Consider the following 17,329-nt stretch of genomic DNA (forward strand, 5'->3'; position numbering starts at 1 on the left):
ATATATGTAGAAAGAATTGTAATGCATTTTCCTGTTATATATAAATAACTCAATGTTTATTCTTATTTATTTATTTATCTTTGAATCATGTATAAAAAACTGTTAATTGTGGTTGTCTCAGGGTTGGGAATACTGTCTGGAACAAGAGAAACTAACTTTTTACTTTATACTTAATACCCTTCTTTCACATAATGCGAAACTGTACTTTATGGTAGTTTAGGGTAATGCACAAATAAAGATACACTATATATCTTTGTATATTAACTGTATATACTAAATAGCTGTATGAATATGTATATATGTATATATATTGCAATATCTGATAGTTATTTCTTTCTTGATGAATAATTGGGTAATGCTGCAATATATGTTTAAATATAAATCCTGAAACTGAGAATATTTTTGTAGATTAAATACCTAGAAATAATTATTTGGTCATATAATATGCACACTTAGAACTTTGTAATACCTTAAAATCAGAAAAGCAGAGTGCTTTTGTTTTTGGTACTGGGAATTGAACCCAACACTTTACCAATGAGCCACATCTTTTTATTTTATATTGACACAGGGTCTCACTAAATTACTTAGAGCCTGGCTCGACCTTGCAATCCTCCTGTCATCCTGTCATCTCAGCCTCCTGGGTTGCTGGGATTGTAGGCAGGAGCCATGCATGACTCCTAGCTCAGAAAAATTTTTCTCAACAGTCTAAGGAAAAGGTGTGAGTTCTATAAGAACCTGTCACAGTAAGAGAAGGAGAAATGAAGAAAATAAGAATAAAACTGAATGCGGAAGGGACCAAAAGGGAAATATTAAAAGATAGGAAATCCAATATAATTTAAACTATTAGGCCTGAGATATATATCTTTTTCTCTGTGTGTTAATGTGCAAAACATAATAATAAAAAAATTAAAGTGTTAGATTTGCCCAGTTACCCCAGACAGTGACTTGTCCTAAGTCTTCCTTCTTGAGTTTATAATTCAAAAGACAGAATTTCCTTTTTTTTAAGACACATTTAGATACTTCAAATATCATACATTTCACCCAATTAACAATGGTTTTTGTATACTCATATGTAAGAGTAATACAACCATCACCTACTTTATATATATATATATATATATATATATATGCAACCATTTACCTACTTTCTTTTTATATGTATAATATATAAAATAATATATAATATATAAAATAATGTAGGTAAGTGGTTGCCCATATATGTATATAAATTATATGTTGTAGATAGACACGATACCTTTATTTTATTTGTTTTTAAGTGGTGCTAAGGATCAGACCCAGTGCCTCACACATGCTAGGCAAGCACTTTACCCTGAGCTACAACCCCAGCCCCTACTTATCTGTTTTCTATCTCTGTAGATTTGTGTGTTTACTCTTGGCAGTTTGTGTAATGTAATCGTGAAGTATGCAGCTTCTTTTACTTAGCATGTTGCCAAGGTCCATCCATGGCATAACGTGTCAGTCCTTCCAGTCTTTTTTTTTTTTTTAATATTTATTTTTTTAGGTGTAGATGGACACAACACAAGGCTTTATTTTTATGTGGTGCTGAGGATCGAACCCGGGTCCCGCGCGTGCTAGGCGAGTGCTCTGCCGCTGAGCCACAATCCCAGCCCCCTTTCAGTCTTTTCTTTCTCTGCTTACCTTTCCCCTCTCCTTCCCTTTTCTTTCTTTCTTTCTTTCTTTCTTTCTTTCTTTCTTTCTTTCTTTCTTTCTTTCTTTCTTATTTGTTTGTTTTTAAGGTGGGATATTAAACCCCTAGACTCAAGGGATCCTCCTGCTTTAGCCTCCTAGGTGGATTTTGCCATGCCAGCTCTTTTGTTCCCTCTTTATAGCAAAATAATATCCCCTTCTATTAGATGTATATATAACATTTTATCTATATATGTATCTGTTGATGGTTATTTGTGTTGCTTCTACTTTTTGGCTATTAGAAATAATTCTGCTATGAACATTCATGTACAGGTTTTTATGTGGATATATATTTTTATCTTTCTTGGGTATATACTTCTAGTAACCTTTTGAGGAATTGCCAAGATGTTTTCCTAAATACCTGCATGATTACACTTTCTCACCAGCTTGAGGATTCAGTTTTTTTCACATTTTTGCCAACATTTATTTCATATTTGTCTTTCTGATTAAAACTATCCTAGCAGGTATGGAATAGTATGTCATTGTGGTTCTTGTTTTCAGTTCCCCTGATAGCTGAGGATATCAAGTATCTTCATGTGGTTATCGTCTTTTGTATACCTTTTGGAAGAATAAATCTGCTTTTATAAATTGTCTTAAATGCCATGCACAAACATAATGCCAGAGGTCTGAAACAATAAAAGAATAACACTTTTTGAACAATAATAGCAATAGTAGAGAAAAGAGAAAGTAGCCAGGATTATTGCTTTTAGAGGTAGGAAAGGTACGTACATATTCTATAAGGGTCTGTGACAAAATAGAAGAAAGAAAAGGTGAAGAGAACAGAAATAAAACACAATGCTTCAGGGACCAAAAATATTAAAGATATGTAAGCCTAAAATTAGATTAAACAGTATAAATAAGATAGATTTAGTGGAAATATTGTAATGTCAAAAAATGTGGAAGCTTAAAAACAAAGGTTGACCTTCTGAAAATAAAATAGTGACTACTAGGAAGATATATGCATCAAATGGCACAAAATTTTCACTATTCTGCTCATTCAAAAACAATACAAGTATTTATTTTAGAGTTAAAATTTTAGCAGGTAGACAAATTCACAAATAAGGATTCCACAAATAATGAGATCAATTGTACCAATCCAGTCACTTCTTTAATACTTCTCATGAAGAGCCCTCTCCCTCATGATAAGCTTTTCCCTCGCTGGATAGTTTTAATGGTTATATTGAGCTAAAATCTATCTCCTTTTATTTCCAATCACAGCTTCTAATTAAACTTTCTGTATTGTTCCTTCTTTAATATACTTCTTAAATTCAGCTGTCTTATATTCATCTTTGTTCTGTTTTTCACCCCCTCACATAAAAATTCCCAATTCTTTAGAAACATTTGGGTTGCTAAGTACTTTGAAGTGATTTAAGTGTATGGGATGATTAATTTTTATTATAAATAACTAACACATCACCTTCTTCTTATGCCACCCCCTAGCAAAAACTGCACTCCCTGTAGTCCCACTGCCTCTCTTTAGTCTATGCTAAATTCACCTGGGGATATGAACATGGGAAAGGCCAAGCATAACTATCTCTTTCCTTTGCCTTACCCTTCCCCATTCCCAGAGTCATCTGTACTTCTTTCTATGTTAGCTTTATTCTGTGACCAGATTTTCTCAGTGTACTACCTACTAGGGAGATGGCCACCCTGAAGTGTCCAGATTTGTATTCTCTAGGCCTACTGTAACTGCAGTAGAAATAGGAACTTCTCTCAACCTATGTCCACATATTGGTTTAGGGAATAACTCGGGTGCTATTTATGTCATATATCTAGCTTTAAGCTAGTTGCTATTGCTAGGGATATGGGGAGCTCATTGGCCAACTTATGTCATCTGTAGCTAGAAAAGTAATGCCTCTAGATTGATATAGCCTCTCTAATGACATGTGGATTTCCAGAGAGAGGCAAGTTCCCAGAGGAAATAGGGGCACTGGGTAACTAAACAACAAATATCAATTATGCACATTAAGACAAGTATTTTCTTCCTATTGTGTTTTGGGTCAATAAGATGACTCTTAAGGACTATCAGTGTGATTGAAGGATTGCACAGTTTTCAACTTTGAACAATGTTGGACCAAAATTGATTTTACTTTAAATGCTGACATCTATTATTTCTTAATGGTAGGTATATTGTATGGATAGATATATTATAATGGGTACAACTATATTTTCTGTTCCTTTTTAAAATATTTCATAACTTTAATAAAAGACCAAAAATCAAATTGTGATCTGGGTCAGTAAGATTAATAATAATAGATATTTTGGTTATAATTCCCTGTAATATTAAGTGAGCTATAAGAAATGATATCGCATTTAACCTAGTAATCCATGATATTTTAAAGGATTTGTGTTAAGAAGATAAATTACTGAGGGTTTTCTTGTTGTTGGGGTTATGTTTTTTCCCCAATGATATAAACAAATTTTTTTCCCTCTTACATATATTTATACTGTAGGTACCTGCAAGGTGTGGAGTTACAGTACGAGACAGTCTAAAGAAAGCACTGATGATGCGAGGTCTTATCCCAGAGTGCTGTGCTGTTTACAGAATTCAGGATGGGTATGGTTTGTATGTGTTGTGAAATTTTGTTACAAAGAAAATCAGACATTAAACTTTGGAGTTTTTTGTAGAATCTGTACCCAAACCTAGAGGATTGAAAAACAACTTTAGGGGAAAATTTTTTAATTAGTACTGAGTTAATTAATTTTGTGTTAACTATGATATTTGTTATTCTAATCAAATGACTTTATTGGAGTTTGAGATTTTTTGGATTTTTCAACCATAGAATGAGTTTTACTTGGATAATGAATCCTTATACACTACCTCATTTTTTTTTTTCTTTTAGTACCGGGAATTAAATCCAGGATACTTAACCACTGAGCCATATACCCAGCCCTTTTTTTATATTTTATTTAGAGACAGGGTCTTGTTGAGTTGCTAAGTGTCTCACTAATCTGCTGAAGCTAGCTTTGATCTTGAGATCCTCCTTCTTCAGCCTCATGCTCCACCACGCCCAGCTACACTCCCTCATTTTTAATACAAACTCATACTCTCAAAAAAAGTTGGTGTACCTAACCGTTCTTCTATTAATAGCATTTATTTAAATTTTTATTTTTTCCAAAATTTCAATTTGCTGGGATTATAGGCATAATCATGCTCCACCATGCCCAGCTCCACTCCCTCATTTTTAATACAAACTCATACTCTCAAAAAAAGTTTATCAAAATTAACATTTTATATTAAACTTTTTCTTTCAGAAAGTATCTAACATTGTTCTAAGACTCTCAGATTTTGAATCCAAATTTTCAATCATGTCTTGGAGGGCATATGGTGCCTCTTTTTCTCTGAATAAGATAAGTCCATACCTTTGATTTTTTTTTTTTTTTTTTTTTTTTTTTGAGGGAGAAGACAGGAACAATCAATTTTTTACTGTTGTATGTACTCTTTTCTGGAAAAGAGTACATCTCTTTACCCTGCTATATGTCTAAGAATGATACATTATTTGGGATAAACTTAAAATTTATTGCCATTTAAATTTCTGAAGATTGAAGACCAAGGAGCCAAGCCTCCCAATTACTAGCCCCTCAATAACCAATTTTCATATCTTCAGCATTAGGCATGTGAGTATTCTTAGGTACAGTAACCAAGAAAGACTTATGTCTATATTTTTCAGAGAGAAGAAACCAATTGGCTGGGACACTGATATTTCCTGGCTTACAGGGGAAGAATTGCATGTAGAAGTGTTGGAAAATGTTCCACTTACAACACACAACTTTGTATGTACCTTTATGTTTTTGGCATTTCAAAAATGTTCAAGTTCTTATGAATGTATTTTTATTGAGGAATATGAAAATGGTTGACTCATTTTGTGTTGACATTTTACATAAGTTAAAAATTTGTTCTTTAAACTTTTGTTTAAAGAGGTTTATTTTCATCCTGATTTCTTTTTAACTTAAAAAGAAATACATGTCTGTTATTAAGAGAAAAAATTGGAATGCTGCAAAAAAGTATATGAAGTAAAAAAATGAAAATCCCCCTCCTACAGGTCAACATTTGTATAGACTAAATGGATAACTGAATACACAAACATATGCCTATAGCTGTAAACCCAGAGTTTTCTCCTTTCTCATTTTTTTTCTGGTGCTTCATTACTTTCCATGCTCTGGTGATATTCCTCACCCTTTTTTATTTATTTTTTTATTCAACAGGATATTATAGACTAAATTATGTCATTACACTTAGCTTTATTTAACAGTTGCATAATAGTTCATAGGAATAGAAATTTGGTGTACCTAACCATTCTTCTATTAATAGCATTTATTTAAATTTTTATATTTTCCAAAAACCTGTTATATACAGGGCTCAACAGAGTTTGTATACACATTTTGTAAATGTTTTTGAAGACTATGGTGATGAAAGTAGGAGGAGAAATAGCTGGATACTGAGCTTCTCCCTCAGTCTTTTCCCTGTCTGCTTTTTGCATTTGCTCGAACCTCACATAAGCTAAATGTTACAGTGTGTGGCCTTCTACTAATTTACTGTACATACATAGTAATGCTCAAATTCCAGATGAACCATAAGCTGTGAACCAGAAGAAAGATCTTCCTGTGCCCATATTATTGACAAAAGGTATCCTTACAGATCCAAACATGTTGCTTAAAATTTATGCTCAAATGCATATTCACATATTTTCTCCCCCTCAGATGTTTTCCTTCCCCCCATATATCCCTTCCTCTTACTTTTCTTCTCTCATTTTCCTCCTTTATGTACACAAACAACCAATTATACATAGTTTTAAAATATAGTTTAATAGGGAAGGAAGGGGAGATAGGAATAGGAAAGACAGTAAAATGAATTGGACATAACTTTCCTATGTTTATATGTGAATACACCACCATTGAAACTCCACATCAAATACAACCACAAGAATGGGACATTATACTCCATGTATGTATAACATGTCAAAATACTCTCTACTGTTGTGTATCTATGAACAAATTTAAAAGAAAATACATATATATACATACATACACACACACTCACACACACATAATATATGGTTTAATGATAGGAATAAAAGCAGTTGAGTAGTTTAATGAAGGAAGAGGAAATTGAGGGCTTCATGAAACAGTAAGTTATCAGGTGAGTGAGAGTATGTGTGGTGAGCAAAAAGAATCAGATGACTGAAAAATATTGATACTTTGAAAACATACTTTTCTATGCTATTTGCTGAAGTTCTGCCAGAAGTGTAAAAAATGCTTAGTTTGGTAAGTAATGGCTGCAGAAAAAATAGTAAAGAAGATATTTTAATTTCTTATCTAACCAGAGACAAATGGAAAAGGAACAAAGCCAGAAACAAGAATTTGGCTTTTTCATATCCCCTAGAAAGTGACACATAGGGGGAAAAAGTTGAAGAAAACAAATGTCACTTTTAAAACTGTATAAATGTTCTCAAAAAGGATTGTGTGTCAGAATATAATTTTTTTGATGAAACACTTTTTAAATTACTTCCATTAATGTTGATTGAAAATATGTTGGTATTAGAATCAATGTAATGTATTGTGAAAAGCATCTGTATCTAATAGAATAGATTCAGAAATTCATTATATATCCAGGTAAGTATTATTAAGATTACTGGTATATACTGGGTCATAAGGTAAAATATATTTATTACTATTATTTGTGATTGAAATTTTGAAAAACTGAGATGATTGAGAATTTCAGCAAAGAATAAGACAGGAGTCATCCATACTCTTGACACTCTGAAATAGTCATCATTAAGAGTTTTGTATTTGTGTGTCCATCTTATGTTTTCTATTCATTGTATACCCAAAACATGTACATTTTAAGCAATTCTATCTTTGGTAAGATGGATTTTCCCTAGCAGAGTTTTGTTTTTGTTATCCATGTTATATATCACTTGCATTTTGACAGGGAATTTTTTTATATTGCCTTTTAAGTTTGGTGTAAATAAATATTCACTAATAAGTTTAAATTGCCTGAATATTCTAATCCCTCAACAATTGATAGTTTGTAAAAGTATTTTTTATTGCTCTGTGTGGTGGCCCACTCCTGGAATACCAGCAAGAGAAGCTAGCTAAGGCAGAAGTATCTTAGCTTTGAGATCAAACTGGGCCACACAGCAAGACCCTGAGACCAAAAAAATAATATTTTTAAAATTTGTATTTAGATGATTTTCTTATCCCTCATCCAAATTAGTTCTGATTTTCATATGCTAGTTTTTGTCTTTTATAAATAATTATTTTATATTTGTACCCAAATGGTACATGTATGTGCTTTAAAAAAGTACAGAGGTGCCAGGCACAGTTGCACATGTTTGTAATCCCAGTGACTCAAGGCTAAGCAGGAGGATCACAAGGTCAAGGCCAGCCTCAGCCAGTTAGTGAGACGCTGTCTCAAAAAATAAAAAATGCTTGGTATAGAGCTCAGTAGTAAAGCACTCCTAGTTCAATCCCCAGTACCAAAAACAAAATAAAAGAAGTGCAGAGGTGCTTATAATTAATAAGTATCTGTTGCCCCATCCCTTGCTAGCTTCTAATGCTGGTTATAAATTTCACCAGCCTTGTTTTCACTGATGTACATTAATTATAATCAACTTCAGAAAGTTACTTTAAAAAAAAAATCTCTGCGCACTATTTGACATTTACAGTGTAGTTAGAAAGTAACATGTAGTGTACAGCATTTCTGTCTCAAGTTGTATTTCTGATTTAGCTGTACATTATATTTTATATTATCTTTTAATTAAAAGACCCTAACCCATAGAAATCACTCTTTGGTAATTTTTAGAAGAAGTGTCATTTCAGTTAAGCTAATCATTTTATTTTTTTTTTAATTTTTATTGTTGGTTGTTCTTGATATATCATATTTCACACTTTGATTCAAGTGGGATATGAACTTCCATTTTTACCCCGTATACAGATTGCAGAATCACATCAGTTACACATCCATTGATTTACATATTGCCATACTAGTGTCTGTTGTATTCTGCTGCCTTTCCTATCCTCTACTATCCCCCCTCCTCTCCCTAATCATTTTATTTTTGAACCACAGGTGATAGGTTCTGATTCTTTCACCTACTTTTTAAATCATCTTTATATTCTCTCACTCTTCCTCTCCACTTCTTCTCTCCTTAACCCTCTCCAGAGGAGACTACTGTTCATTTTTAATAGTTTGTTTTGAGCTCATTGGATAACTGCTGTCATATCACTAAATATTTTTTAGCCAGTTTCTTGCTTTATCAAGTTTAGATATTAGCATTACACTCTTCTTTTCTCTCTCTTTACTTTTTAAATTTTTCTTCTTCAACTGGGCATCTTTTTATTTTTATTTTTTTGGTACCAGGGATTGAACTCAGGTGGTACTTGACCACTGAGCCGTATCCCCAGCCCTATTTTGTATTTTATTTAGAGATAGACTTTTCACTGAGTTGCTTAGGAGCTTACAGTTGCTGAGGGTGGCTTTGAACTTAAGATTCTCCTGTCTCAGCCTCCCAAGCCACTGAGATTACAGGCGTGTGCCACCGTGCCTGGCCTCCATTGGACATCTTTGTAACTGGTGTTCTTGTTTCATCAACACCAGTCAGCATTCCTTCTCTCTCCTCTTTGTACAATAATTAAATTATACCCTTCTTTCTCCATCATTTTGCCTTTATTCTCTGATTTTTCTGCCTCTATATTTATGTTGTCAAGCTGAAATCTTTTACTAGTCTTTTGTTTATCATTCTTCTTGACTTCTGAGTTTTTAATTTGGGTGTTGGGATAGAAGATAAATGCATGTTGCCCATTACTATCTTTTAACTGGGGGGTAGTACCCAGGGTTGAACTCGGGCACTCAACCAATAAGCCACATCCCCAGCCCTATTTTTGTATTTTATTTAGAGACAGGGTCTCACTGAGTTGCTTAATGTCTCACTTTTGCTGAGGCTGGCTTTGAACTCACAATCCTCTTGCCTCAGCCTCCCAAACTTCTGGGATTACAGGCATGTGCCACCATGCCCAGCCCATCTACTATCTTGAACCCTCTGGTTTTCATGTTTATATTTTAGAATGTAAGTTTTTATGATATAAATGTATTAAGACTTTGTTAAATATGCTAATTTCTAAAAGGGTTCTTGCAAGCTTTTGAAATTCTCTGCTTTTTTTTACTTTGTAGGTACGAAAAACTTTTTTCACCTTAGCATTTTGTGACTTTTGTCGAAAGCTGCTTTTCCAAGGTTTCCGCTGTCAAACATGTGGTTATAAATTTCACCAGCGTTGTAGTACAGAGGTTCCACTGATGTGTGTTAATTATGACCAACTTGAGTAAGTAATCCAAAAGAACCTCTCTTCTGTCTACCATTTTACATTTAAATTTTCATATTATAAAACTAGTTGTTTTGAAAGTCCATGAAGGATTTTCTGTCCAGTGTAGTTTTTACAAGGAATTTTTTAAAGTATGATTAGAGAATAGCTTGTAACGTACAGTAACATGGAAATGCCAGAACTTCTTTCCCAAATTGTAGTTCTGGTTCAGCTATACATTTTATTTATATTTTATATTCTCTTTTAATTAATAAAGACCCCTAGTTCGTAGAAATCATTTTTGGATAGTTTGTGGGAAGAGACCTGATGTGTCATTTCAATTAAGTTGACCATTATAGTTTGGGGTCTAATCTGTGATTTATTTTGTGAACTACTTTTATATTCTCTCTTTCTCTCCCCCTCCCCTTTTCTCCCTCCCTCTCTTTCTCCCTCACTTTGTGCCTCCTTCCCCAGTTTATTTAAAAGTAAGATATAAAATCTTCATACTCAGTTTATTCCTTCCTAAAATTTCTTTTCGCTTTATGCTGGAGTTTTTCTAATAGATTAGTCTGAATCTGTTATAATCTCTTTTCTGTCTTTATTGTTGTTTCTTCTGTTAAGGTCTTGTATATTTCCTGATCACTTCCTGAGCAAATAGTATTTAACTCCATACTTTAAAGTAAATTATAATAATATAATCTAATTAGCAATAGATACTTGTTCTTCTAATTCTTTAACTATGAAGCATGATTTTTCCCCTTCTAATATGTAGAAATTTGCTGACAAGAACAATTAGTTATAGATTCTGAGCTTGCCTTTGAAAACACAATGTAATATTTTAATAAGTCTTTAAAAAAATACAACTAATTAAAATTTAACAATTATTTCTCAAAGTGGAATTTGATCTCATATTTTCCAATAACTATGTATTCTGATGTACTGAAGCTTCTGGGTTTTGCACAAGTTAGGTTTGTTTTGTTTTGTTTTGTTTTTGCCTCACAGTTTGCTGTTTGTCTCCAAGTTCTTTGAACACCACCCAATACCACAGGAGGAGGCCTCCTTAGCAGAGACTGCCCTTACATCTGGATCATCCCCTTCTGCACCCCCCTCAGACTCTATTGGGTATGATTTGACTCCTGCTGTTCAGTGACATGCTATATGAACTGCCTTCTAGCACTCGAATTGGTAAATTAAGGAATTCTCTTTTCAAATAACTTATCTCATCATTAAGATATTTACATGCATTTGTACACAAGTGGGATTAAAGCTGGTTGTAGACTTTCAGAACCAGATCTGAAAAAAATCAGACAACAGATAATTTTTAGATAATATTAGATACAGAACTATATTACTTTCTTTTATAAAAGTTGCATTAGCATATAAAACATTTGCAAATAATTTAAAGATAGCATATTGTAATATACAGTTTCCAAGAGTATGTTAAATTGTGAAATGAGGATAGGTATTTTCATGTTAAGAAAAGGGAGAGTAGTATAAGAGAGAATGCTCAGGAAAACTAATGGAGAAGATGGGATTTGAACTAGACCTTAAAGAATTACTACAATCTGAGTAAACCTAGGAAATAAAAGTATGGTGATAGGGAATGGAGAAGAAACATAAATGAAAGGAATGAAAGCTGATCACAGTGGCACATGCCCATAATCCCAGCAGTTTGTGAGGCTGAAGCAGGAGGATTGCTAGTTCCAGGCCAGTGGAGGCATTAAAAGGATTGGGTATGTAGCTCAGTGATAAAGCACCCCTGGACTTAATTCCCAGTGCCAAAAAAAAAAAAAAAAAGGAATAAAAATGGCAGGATTAAGACCTAGCAAAGAAAGACTTATCTTGAGAAGTGCCAAGTATAAGACCAGATTATAGATAGTCTTGGAATTTAGGCTGGAATTTATTTGACACATGAAAGGGACAAGGCTGGGTTTGTGGCTGCCAACTAGGTAGTAAAGACTGAGAAGCAACGAAGATCTGAATTGGAGTGGGAGAAGGTATGGATAGTCTTACAGTGCAAAAGAAAGAAATTAATAGTATCGTTAGTTGTAGAAGACAAAGCAAAGACTTTAAAAACAGTGCCAAAGTATCTTATATTTAGGATTCATAGTAGATGGGCTGGGATTGTAGCTCAGTGGAGCACTTGCATTGCATTTGTGGGGCCCTGGGTTCAATCCTCATCACCACATAAAAATAAATAAATAAGAATCAAGATACTGTATCCATTTACAACTAAAAAAAAAATTTAAAAAAAAAAGATTCATAGTGGAAAAAAGAGAGAGAGACCTGGTATTGTTGAGTTAAGTGGGTATTAGTAATTGGCTCTTACTCAAGTCTGCTTACTCTTTTCCTACTGAATTTGAGATGGCATTGTGTATGCTTATATCTGGAAGCATATAAAAAAAAGTTTCTATAGAATATCCCAGAGAAATTTAGTTCAGAAATATTGTCAGTTTTTACCCTACTACCTCCCACTCTTCATAATGTGATATTTCTCTAGACTTCTATATAGATAAAAATAATCGTAAGTTGACACTTCTAATAGACCTATAATTTTTGTGAAGCCAACCTTCCTGGAGGTCTCATAAGTTAGAAAATTTAGCAAAGAATTATATGTTAATGAGTGGGTGTATTTGTCCATTTGGAACACCAGAAAATGCAACCACTGTGTTCTTTTGTTAGGTTATAACAATTCTTTGAACTCATTTTATTCCTACTGCTCTGCCATTAGTTGTATGCAGCTCTGTGGGTTTTTTAAGACAATAAAGTAAAAATGTTTTTATTGTGTGTTTGGGTTTTTAATTAATCCTTTGGCTATGACATTTTCTTCTGACAGAGTCTATAGACCATGATGACTTTCTAATGAGAGGTCCCAGTTCTTTCAGCAGAGTTACAGAACACCATAATGAAATTATCTTGGCCTCTCTGAAGGTTTGCAGTGGTAACAATTCAGGAAGGAGTGCTGTCTTAAGAAAACATATGCCTATGCCACAAATATTTTATTCATAACTGAAGTAGATTCTGGTCTTGAGCAAATGAATAAGATGTTCAAACTTATTTAAATCATTTTCTTGATGCTTTTATGTCATGGTGTAGATGGTTGCCTCTGTAAAGATAAAAGTTGGTCATATTCAGTATTGGAACTCACTTGCATTTTGTTTTTAGTCTTGATATAACAGTCATAATGATAATAAAGCAAGTGTCATAACAGATGTAATCAAGAAATTTTGGAAAAATTTTGGTACAAAATTAGAGAAGCCTCTTTTCTACTTCTTAAAAATGCTTAAGAGTGTATACATTTAGGAAAAGCCAACATTTAAAATTTGCATATCACTTATCAAAAGTAATTACTTTGCTTCAAAATTTAAATATTCTAGCTTGAAAATTAGGTCTGACTTATTGGTAATATACTACACAGTGCTAAATTTTTTTATTTTAAACTTGGTACCACTTTAAAGAAGTTTGCATCAGGGTAATGTAACATTGTCATTGAGTAAAAACCAGTTGGATGTCTGCCAGGGTACTTCACAGGGTATAAATTACCTTGGTCCAGGTAAAAATTTCCCAGATATGGAAGCTCAATTTTATCCATTCCCAGAAATGATGAGAATATTAATGTAGGAATATACTGATTTACATTAAACAAAGTCAGGATAGACTGCATCAGAATATCCAGTAATTCTTTCTGTAAGAAATATGCCTGTTATATAAATCAGGCTTCTTATATTGGATGGGCTGGCATTCTTTCAGAAGATATTTATAGGAAACCAAATTATGATGGTTTTGTCAAGCATGGAATTAGTACAGAGTACTAATTTTAATACTACTTATAGACTGATTTGATTTAAAGTTTCAGGGCAAGCACATACTTTTTAAATAAAATTTTTTTAAAAATTATACATGGACACAATATCTTTATTTTGTTCATTGATTTTTAGGTGGTGCTGAGGATCGAACCCAGTGCCCCACATGTGGGAGACAAGGGCTATGCCACTGAGCCATAACCCCAGCCCAAGCACATACTTTAAATCAGGTCTTAAAACTGGAAAAAGCCCAAATTACCTAGAACTGTTTAGGTTAGTGTAATCAATGCTATAATTGATCCGGTATGGGTAGAAGTGGCAAATCATTCTTTTTTTTTTTTTTTTTTTTGGCAAATCATTCTTGAAACTTACTGAGTTAGGACAATGACAGAAACATACCGGATGACAAGTCAGAGATATATATGCAAAGAATATGATCCAGAGGCAATATAAGATATTTAATACACCAGGATATGATAACTTGAGGTATTGTCCAAAATTGCAATGTATACCTGTCCTCAAGACTAGGTGACTGTGGATCAAAACACACCTTCCCTTCCAGGTGATATTAATGTCTTTGATTTTATATAATGGGTAGTCATTCTCTTTTTCTATCTGTTTGGTACTGGGGATTGAACCCCAGGGCACTTTACCACTGAGCTACATCCCCAGTTTTATTTTATTTTATTTTTTATTTTGAGACAGGGTCTCCCAAGTTGTTGAGGGTCCCATTAAGTTGCTGAGGCTGGCTTCAAATATTCAGTCCTCTTCCCTCAGCCTCCCAAGTCATTGACAGGCATGCATCACCACACCTGGATATTCTCATTTTCTAATATATACATTCTTTTCTTTAGATATGATAATGAAACTTGCCAAATTAAATTCAGGATTTTTTTTCTTGCCTCTGGATCATATTCTTTGCGTACATATCTCTGATTTGTCATCCAATATGTTTCTGTCATTGTCCTAAGTTTCAAGAAAGATTTACTGCCACTTCTGCCCATACCAGATCAATTATAGCATTGATTAGACTAACCTATACAGTTCTAGTTAATTTGGGCTTTTTCCAGTTTTAAGACTTGATTTAAAGTATGTGCCTGGGCTGAGGTTATGGCTCAGTGGCAGAGCCTTTGCCTCCCACATGTGGAGCACTGGGTTCAATCCTCAGCACTACTTAAAAGTCAAAAAACAAAGATATTGTGTCTATGTATAATTAAAAAAAAAATTAATAAAGTATGTGCTTGCCCTAAAACTTTAAACCATCAGACTATAAGTAGCAGTTAGCTGTCAGTTCACTTTCCAGGTTTTTTGTTATGTTCATTGTTTTGTTTTGTTTTGTTTTAACTAATGTGATTTTTTCATTGTTTTACTTCTCTCACATTTCCTTAGCAAAGGGCATATATTTGTAGCCTAAGGCAAGAAATGGGATGGCTCTGTCACAAACCAAATATTTCTCAATAACCAGAAAGCATAAAAAGGACCCAAGTGAAACATGCTAATATTCCCAAAATTTAGTTCCATAAGTCTTGCCTATAATTAGGCTGATAATAATTTTTAGTACCTAATGTCTTATTATTTATATATCAGTTATATATGAATTCATGTAATTAAAATGAGCATGCAAAGTCAAAAATTTTCTTCTGTCCTTAATAATTGTGCTTATTTGTGTGCTCAGAGAAGTAAGGATGTAAAAATGAGAATTTATACCCCATTTGATTCAAATGTATGATGTGTCAAGATCATTGTATTGTCATGAGCAACTAATTAAAAAAAAGCAAAATGAAAAAAATAAAAAAGAGAAGTAAGGATATAAACTGGCATGGTTCAGATTCTGTTGACATTTTATTTGGAGGATTTTGTCACTACTGAACTTTCTTTGCTTTTCAAACCTTTATCCATTTCTTTTCCTTCTATATTTTCTTACCATTCCTCTCCAAACCCTCTCCTGTCACAAAATGCTTTATTCCCTCATCACTGCCTTTCTGGCCTAATAACTACTAAATAATGCTGATCATTTAGAGAGCTTTTGTAAGATGGGTGGAATGATAACAAATATATGTAAAGAGCTTATTAGCACTTCATTGGTCCTGATGGTGGAGCTCAGTGAGACAGCCGAATCTTCTACCAAGTGATCCTCCCTGCACTTGTAGATACCTTTTCTGAGGAACGTGGGCTTCTTACAGGTGCTATGGTCTATCCTCAGAACTTTAGGGTTTTTGTGTCAAGTTTGTTTTAGGGCCAGTGAAAAATCATACTTCCTTATTTATCTACAGTATCAAAGTAGGTCACCCTGTAACCTATTTTGGTGGTTTGATTAAAAACCAGTTTTTAAAAAATAAATGCTTTAATCTTTATGATTCTCTTGTGTCTTTGATATCAATCATTGGGAATGATAAAAATTTCAAAATGAGAAAAATCCTGGTACTGTGAAGATCATCTTCTGAATTTGGAAATGATCTTTTGATATTGTTTAAAATTTTCGTACAACTTAGGTGTTTGGCAGCAGGTACATTTTTCAGGTCCTGAAGTGTACAGATTACATTCCCAAAATATTTATAATTTCCTAATATTGTTCATAATTTTTTTCATTTAAGTAATTTCAGCTCTCAAGAAATGCAAAGTTAGAAAAAATAGATTTTATTCAATCTCTTAACTAGAACATTTTTCTATAACTTTAAAAAGAAGACCCGCTTCTTCAGCTGATTAATCATTGGTAATTTCTAGCTGTTTGTAGATTTCCTTTAAGTTTTCTGGGTAAGAATCAAGTGTTCCTGTTGATATTTCCTGAAGGTTCTGCTTGAACATAGCAACTTTGGCAGTTCTAGTTGTAGGTCTGTTAGTCCTCTTTAATGTTTCTTATAAAGCTATTTCAGCTGGAATATCAGTGCTTTATTTTAAAGATTTTTCTGATAAACAGAAAATCTTTATATCTTTCATTATTTAATATTATTGTCTCTGTACAGTTGCTCTTTATCTTATCTTTCAATGACTTGATTTTTCCAGGCCCCAAATTCTCACCAGTCCGTCTCCTTCAAAATCCATTCCAATTCCACAGCCCTTCCGACCAGCAGATGAAGATCATCGAAATCAATTTGGGCAACGAGACCGATCCTCATCTGCTCCCAATGTGCATATAAACACAATAGAACCTGTCAATATTGATGTAAGTATATAGCATTGCTAGAACTGAAATTTCAGGTCTGCTTCTTTATTTTCCTGTTATAATTATAAGGTAGATCAGAAACAAGTGCCATCTTTCATTTATCATTTATTTTAAATACTGGGCTTTATATGAATCACAGGTCAGAAAAGCCTGTCATCTTCTCTGATGATATTAAATACTTCACTGGTGCCAAACTAGAGTTACTCTGACATTTTCCTTAATGACACTATCCCTGTAAAAGTTTTATCTTCAAATGAAAATAGTGTAAATATCAAAAGGATTGATAGAGGTCCTTGGGAATGCATGAACTTCTCTAAAATTCTTATAAAATTGATTATGATTATGCTGTAAAAGTTAT

The 17,329-nt window shown here is 33.3% G+C and overlaps 1 protein-coding gene across 6 annotated transcripts in view; it reads left to right on the forward strand.

Annotated features, from left to right (window-relative positions):
- The window catches only part of Braf (B-Raf proto-oncogene, serine/threonine kinase), a 184,900-nt gene that overhangs the window by 114,597 nt on the left and 52,974 nt on the right, over positions 1-17,329 (forward strand). For 4 of the 6 annotated variants that reach the window (XM_076832505.2, XM_076832524.2, XM_076832549.2 and 1 more), the window contains 5 exons: positions 4,161-4,273; positions 5,379-5,481; positions 9,878-10,026; positions 11,008-11,127; positions 16,812-16,971. In XM_076832505.2, coding sequence (XP_076688620.1) covers positions 4,161-4,273; positions 5,379-5,481; positions 9,878-10,026; positions 11,008-11,127; positions 16,812-16,971 — 645 coding nt within the window. The remainder of the gene's footprint in view (positions 1-4,160; positions 4,274-5,378; positions 5,482-9,877; positions 10,027-11,007; positions 11,128-16,811; positions 16,972-17,329) is intronic. The other 2 variants (XM_076832515.2, XM_076832531.2) reach the window with 1 other exon arrangement.

Source organism: Callospermophilus lateralis, chromosome 1 (genome assembly GCF_048772815.1).
Source record: "Callospermophilus lateralis isolate mCalLat2 chromosome 1, mCalLat2.hap1, whole genome shotgun sequence".
NCBI classification, from domain to species: Eukaryota; Metazoa; Chordata; class Mammalia; order Rodentia; family Sciuridae; genus Callospermophilus; species Callospermophilus lateralis.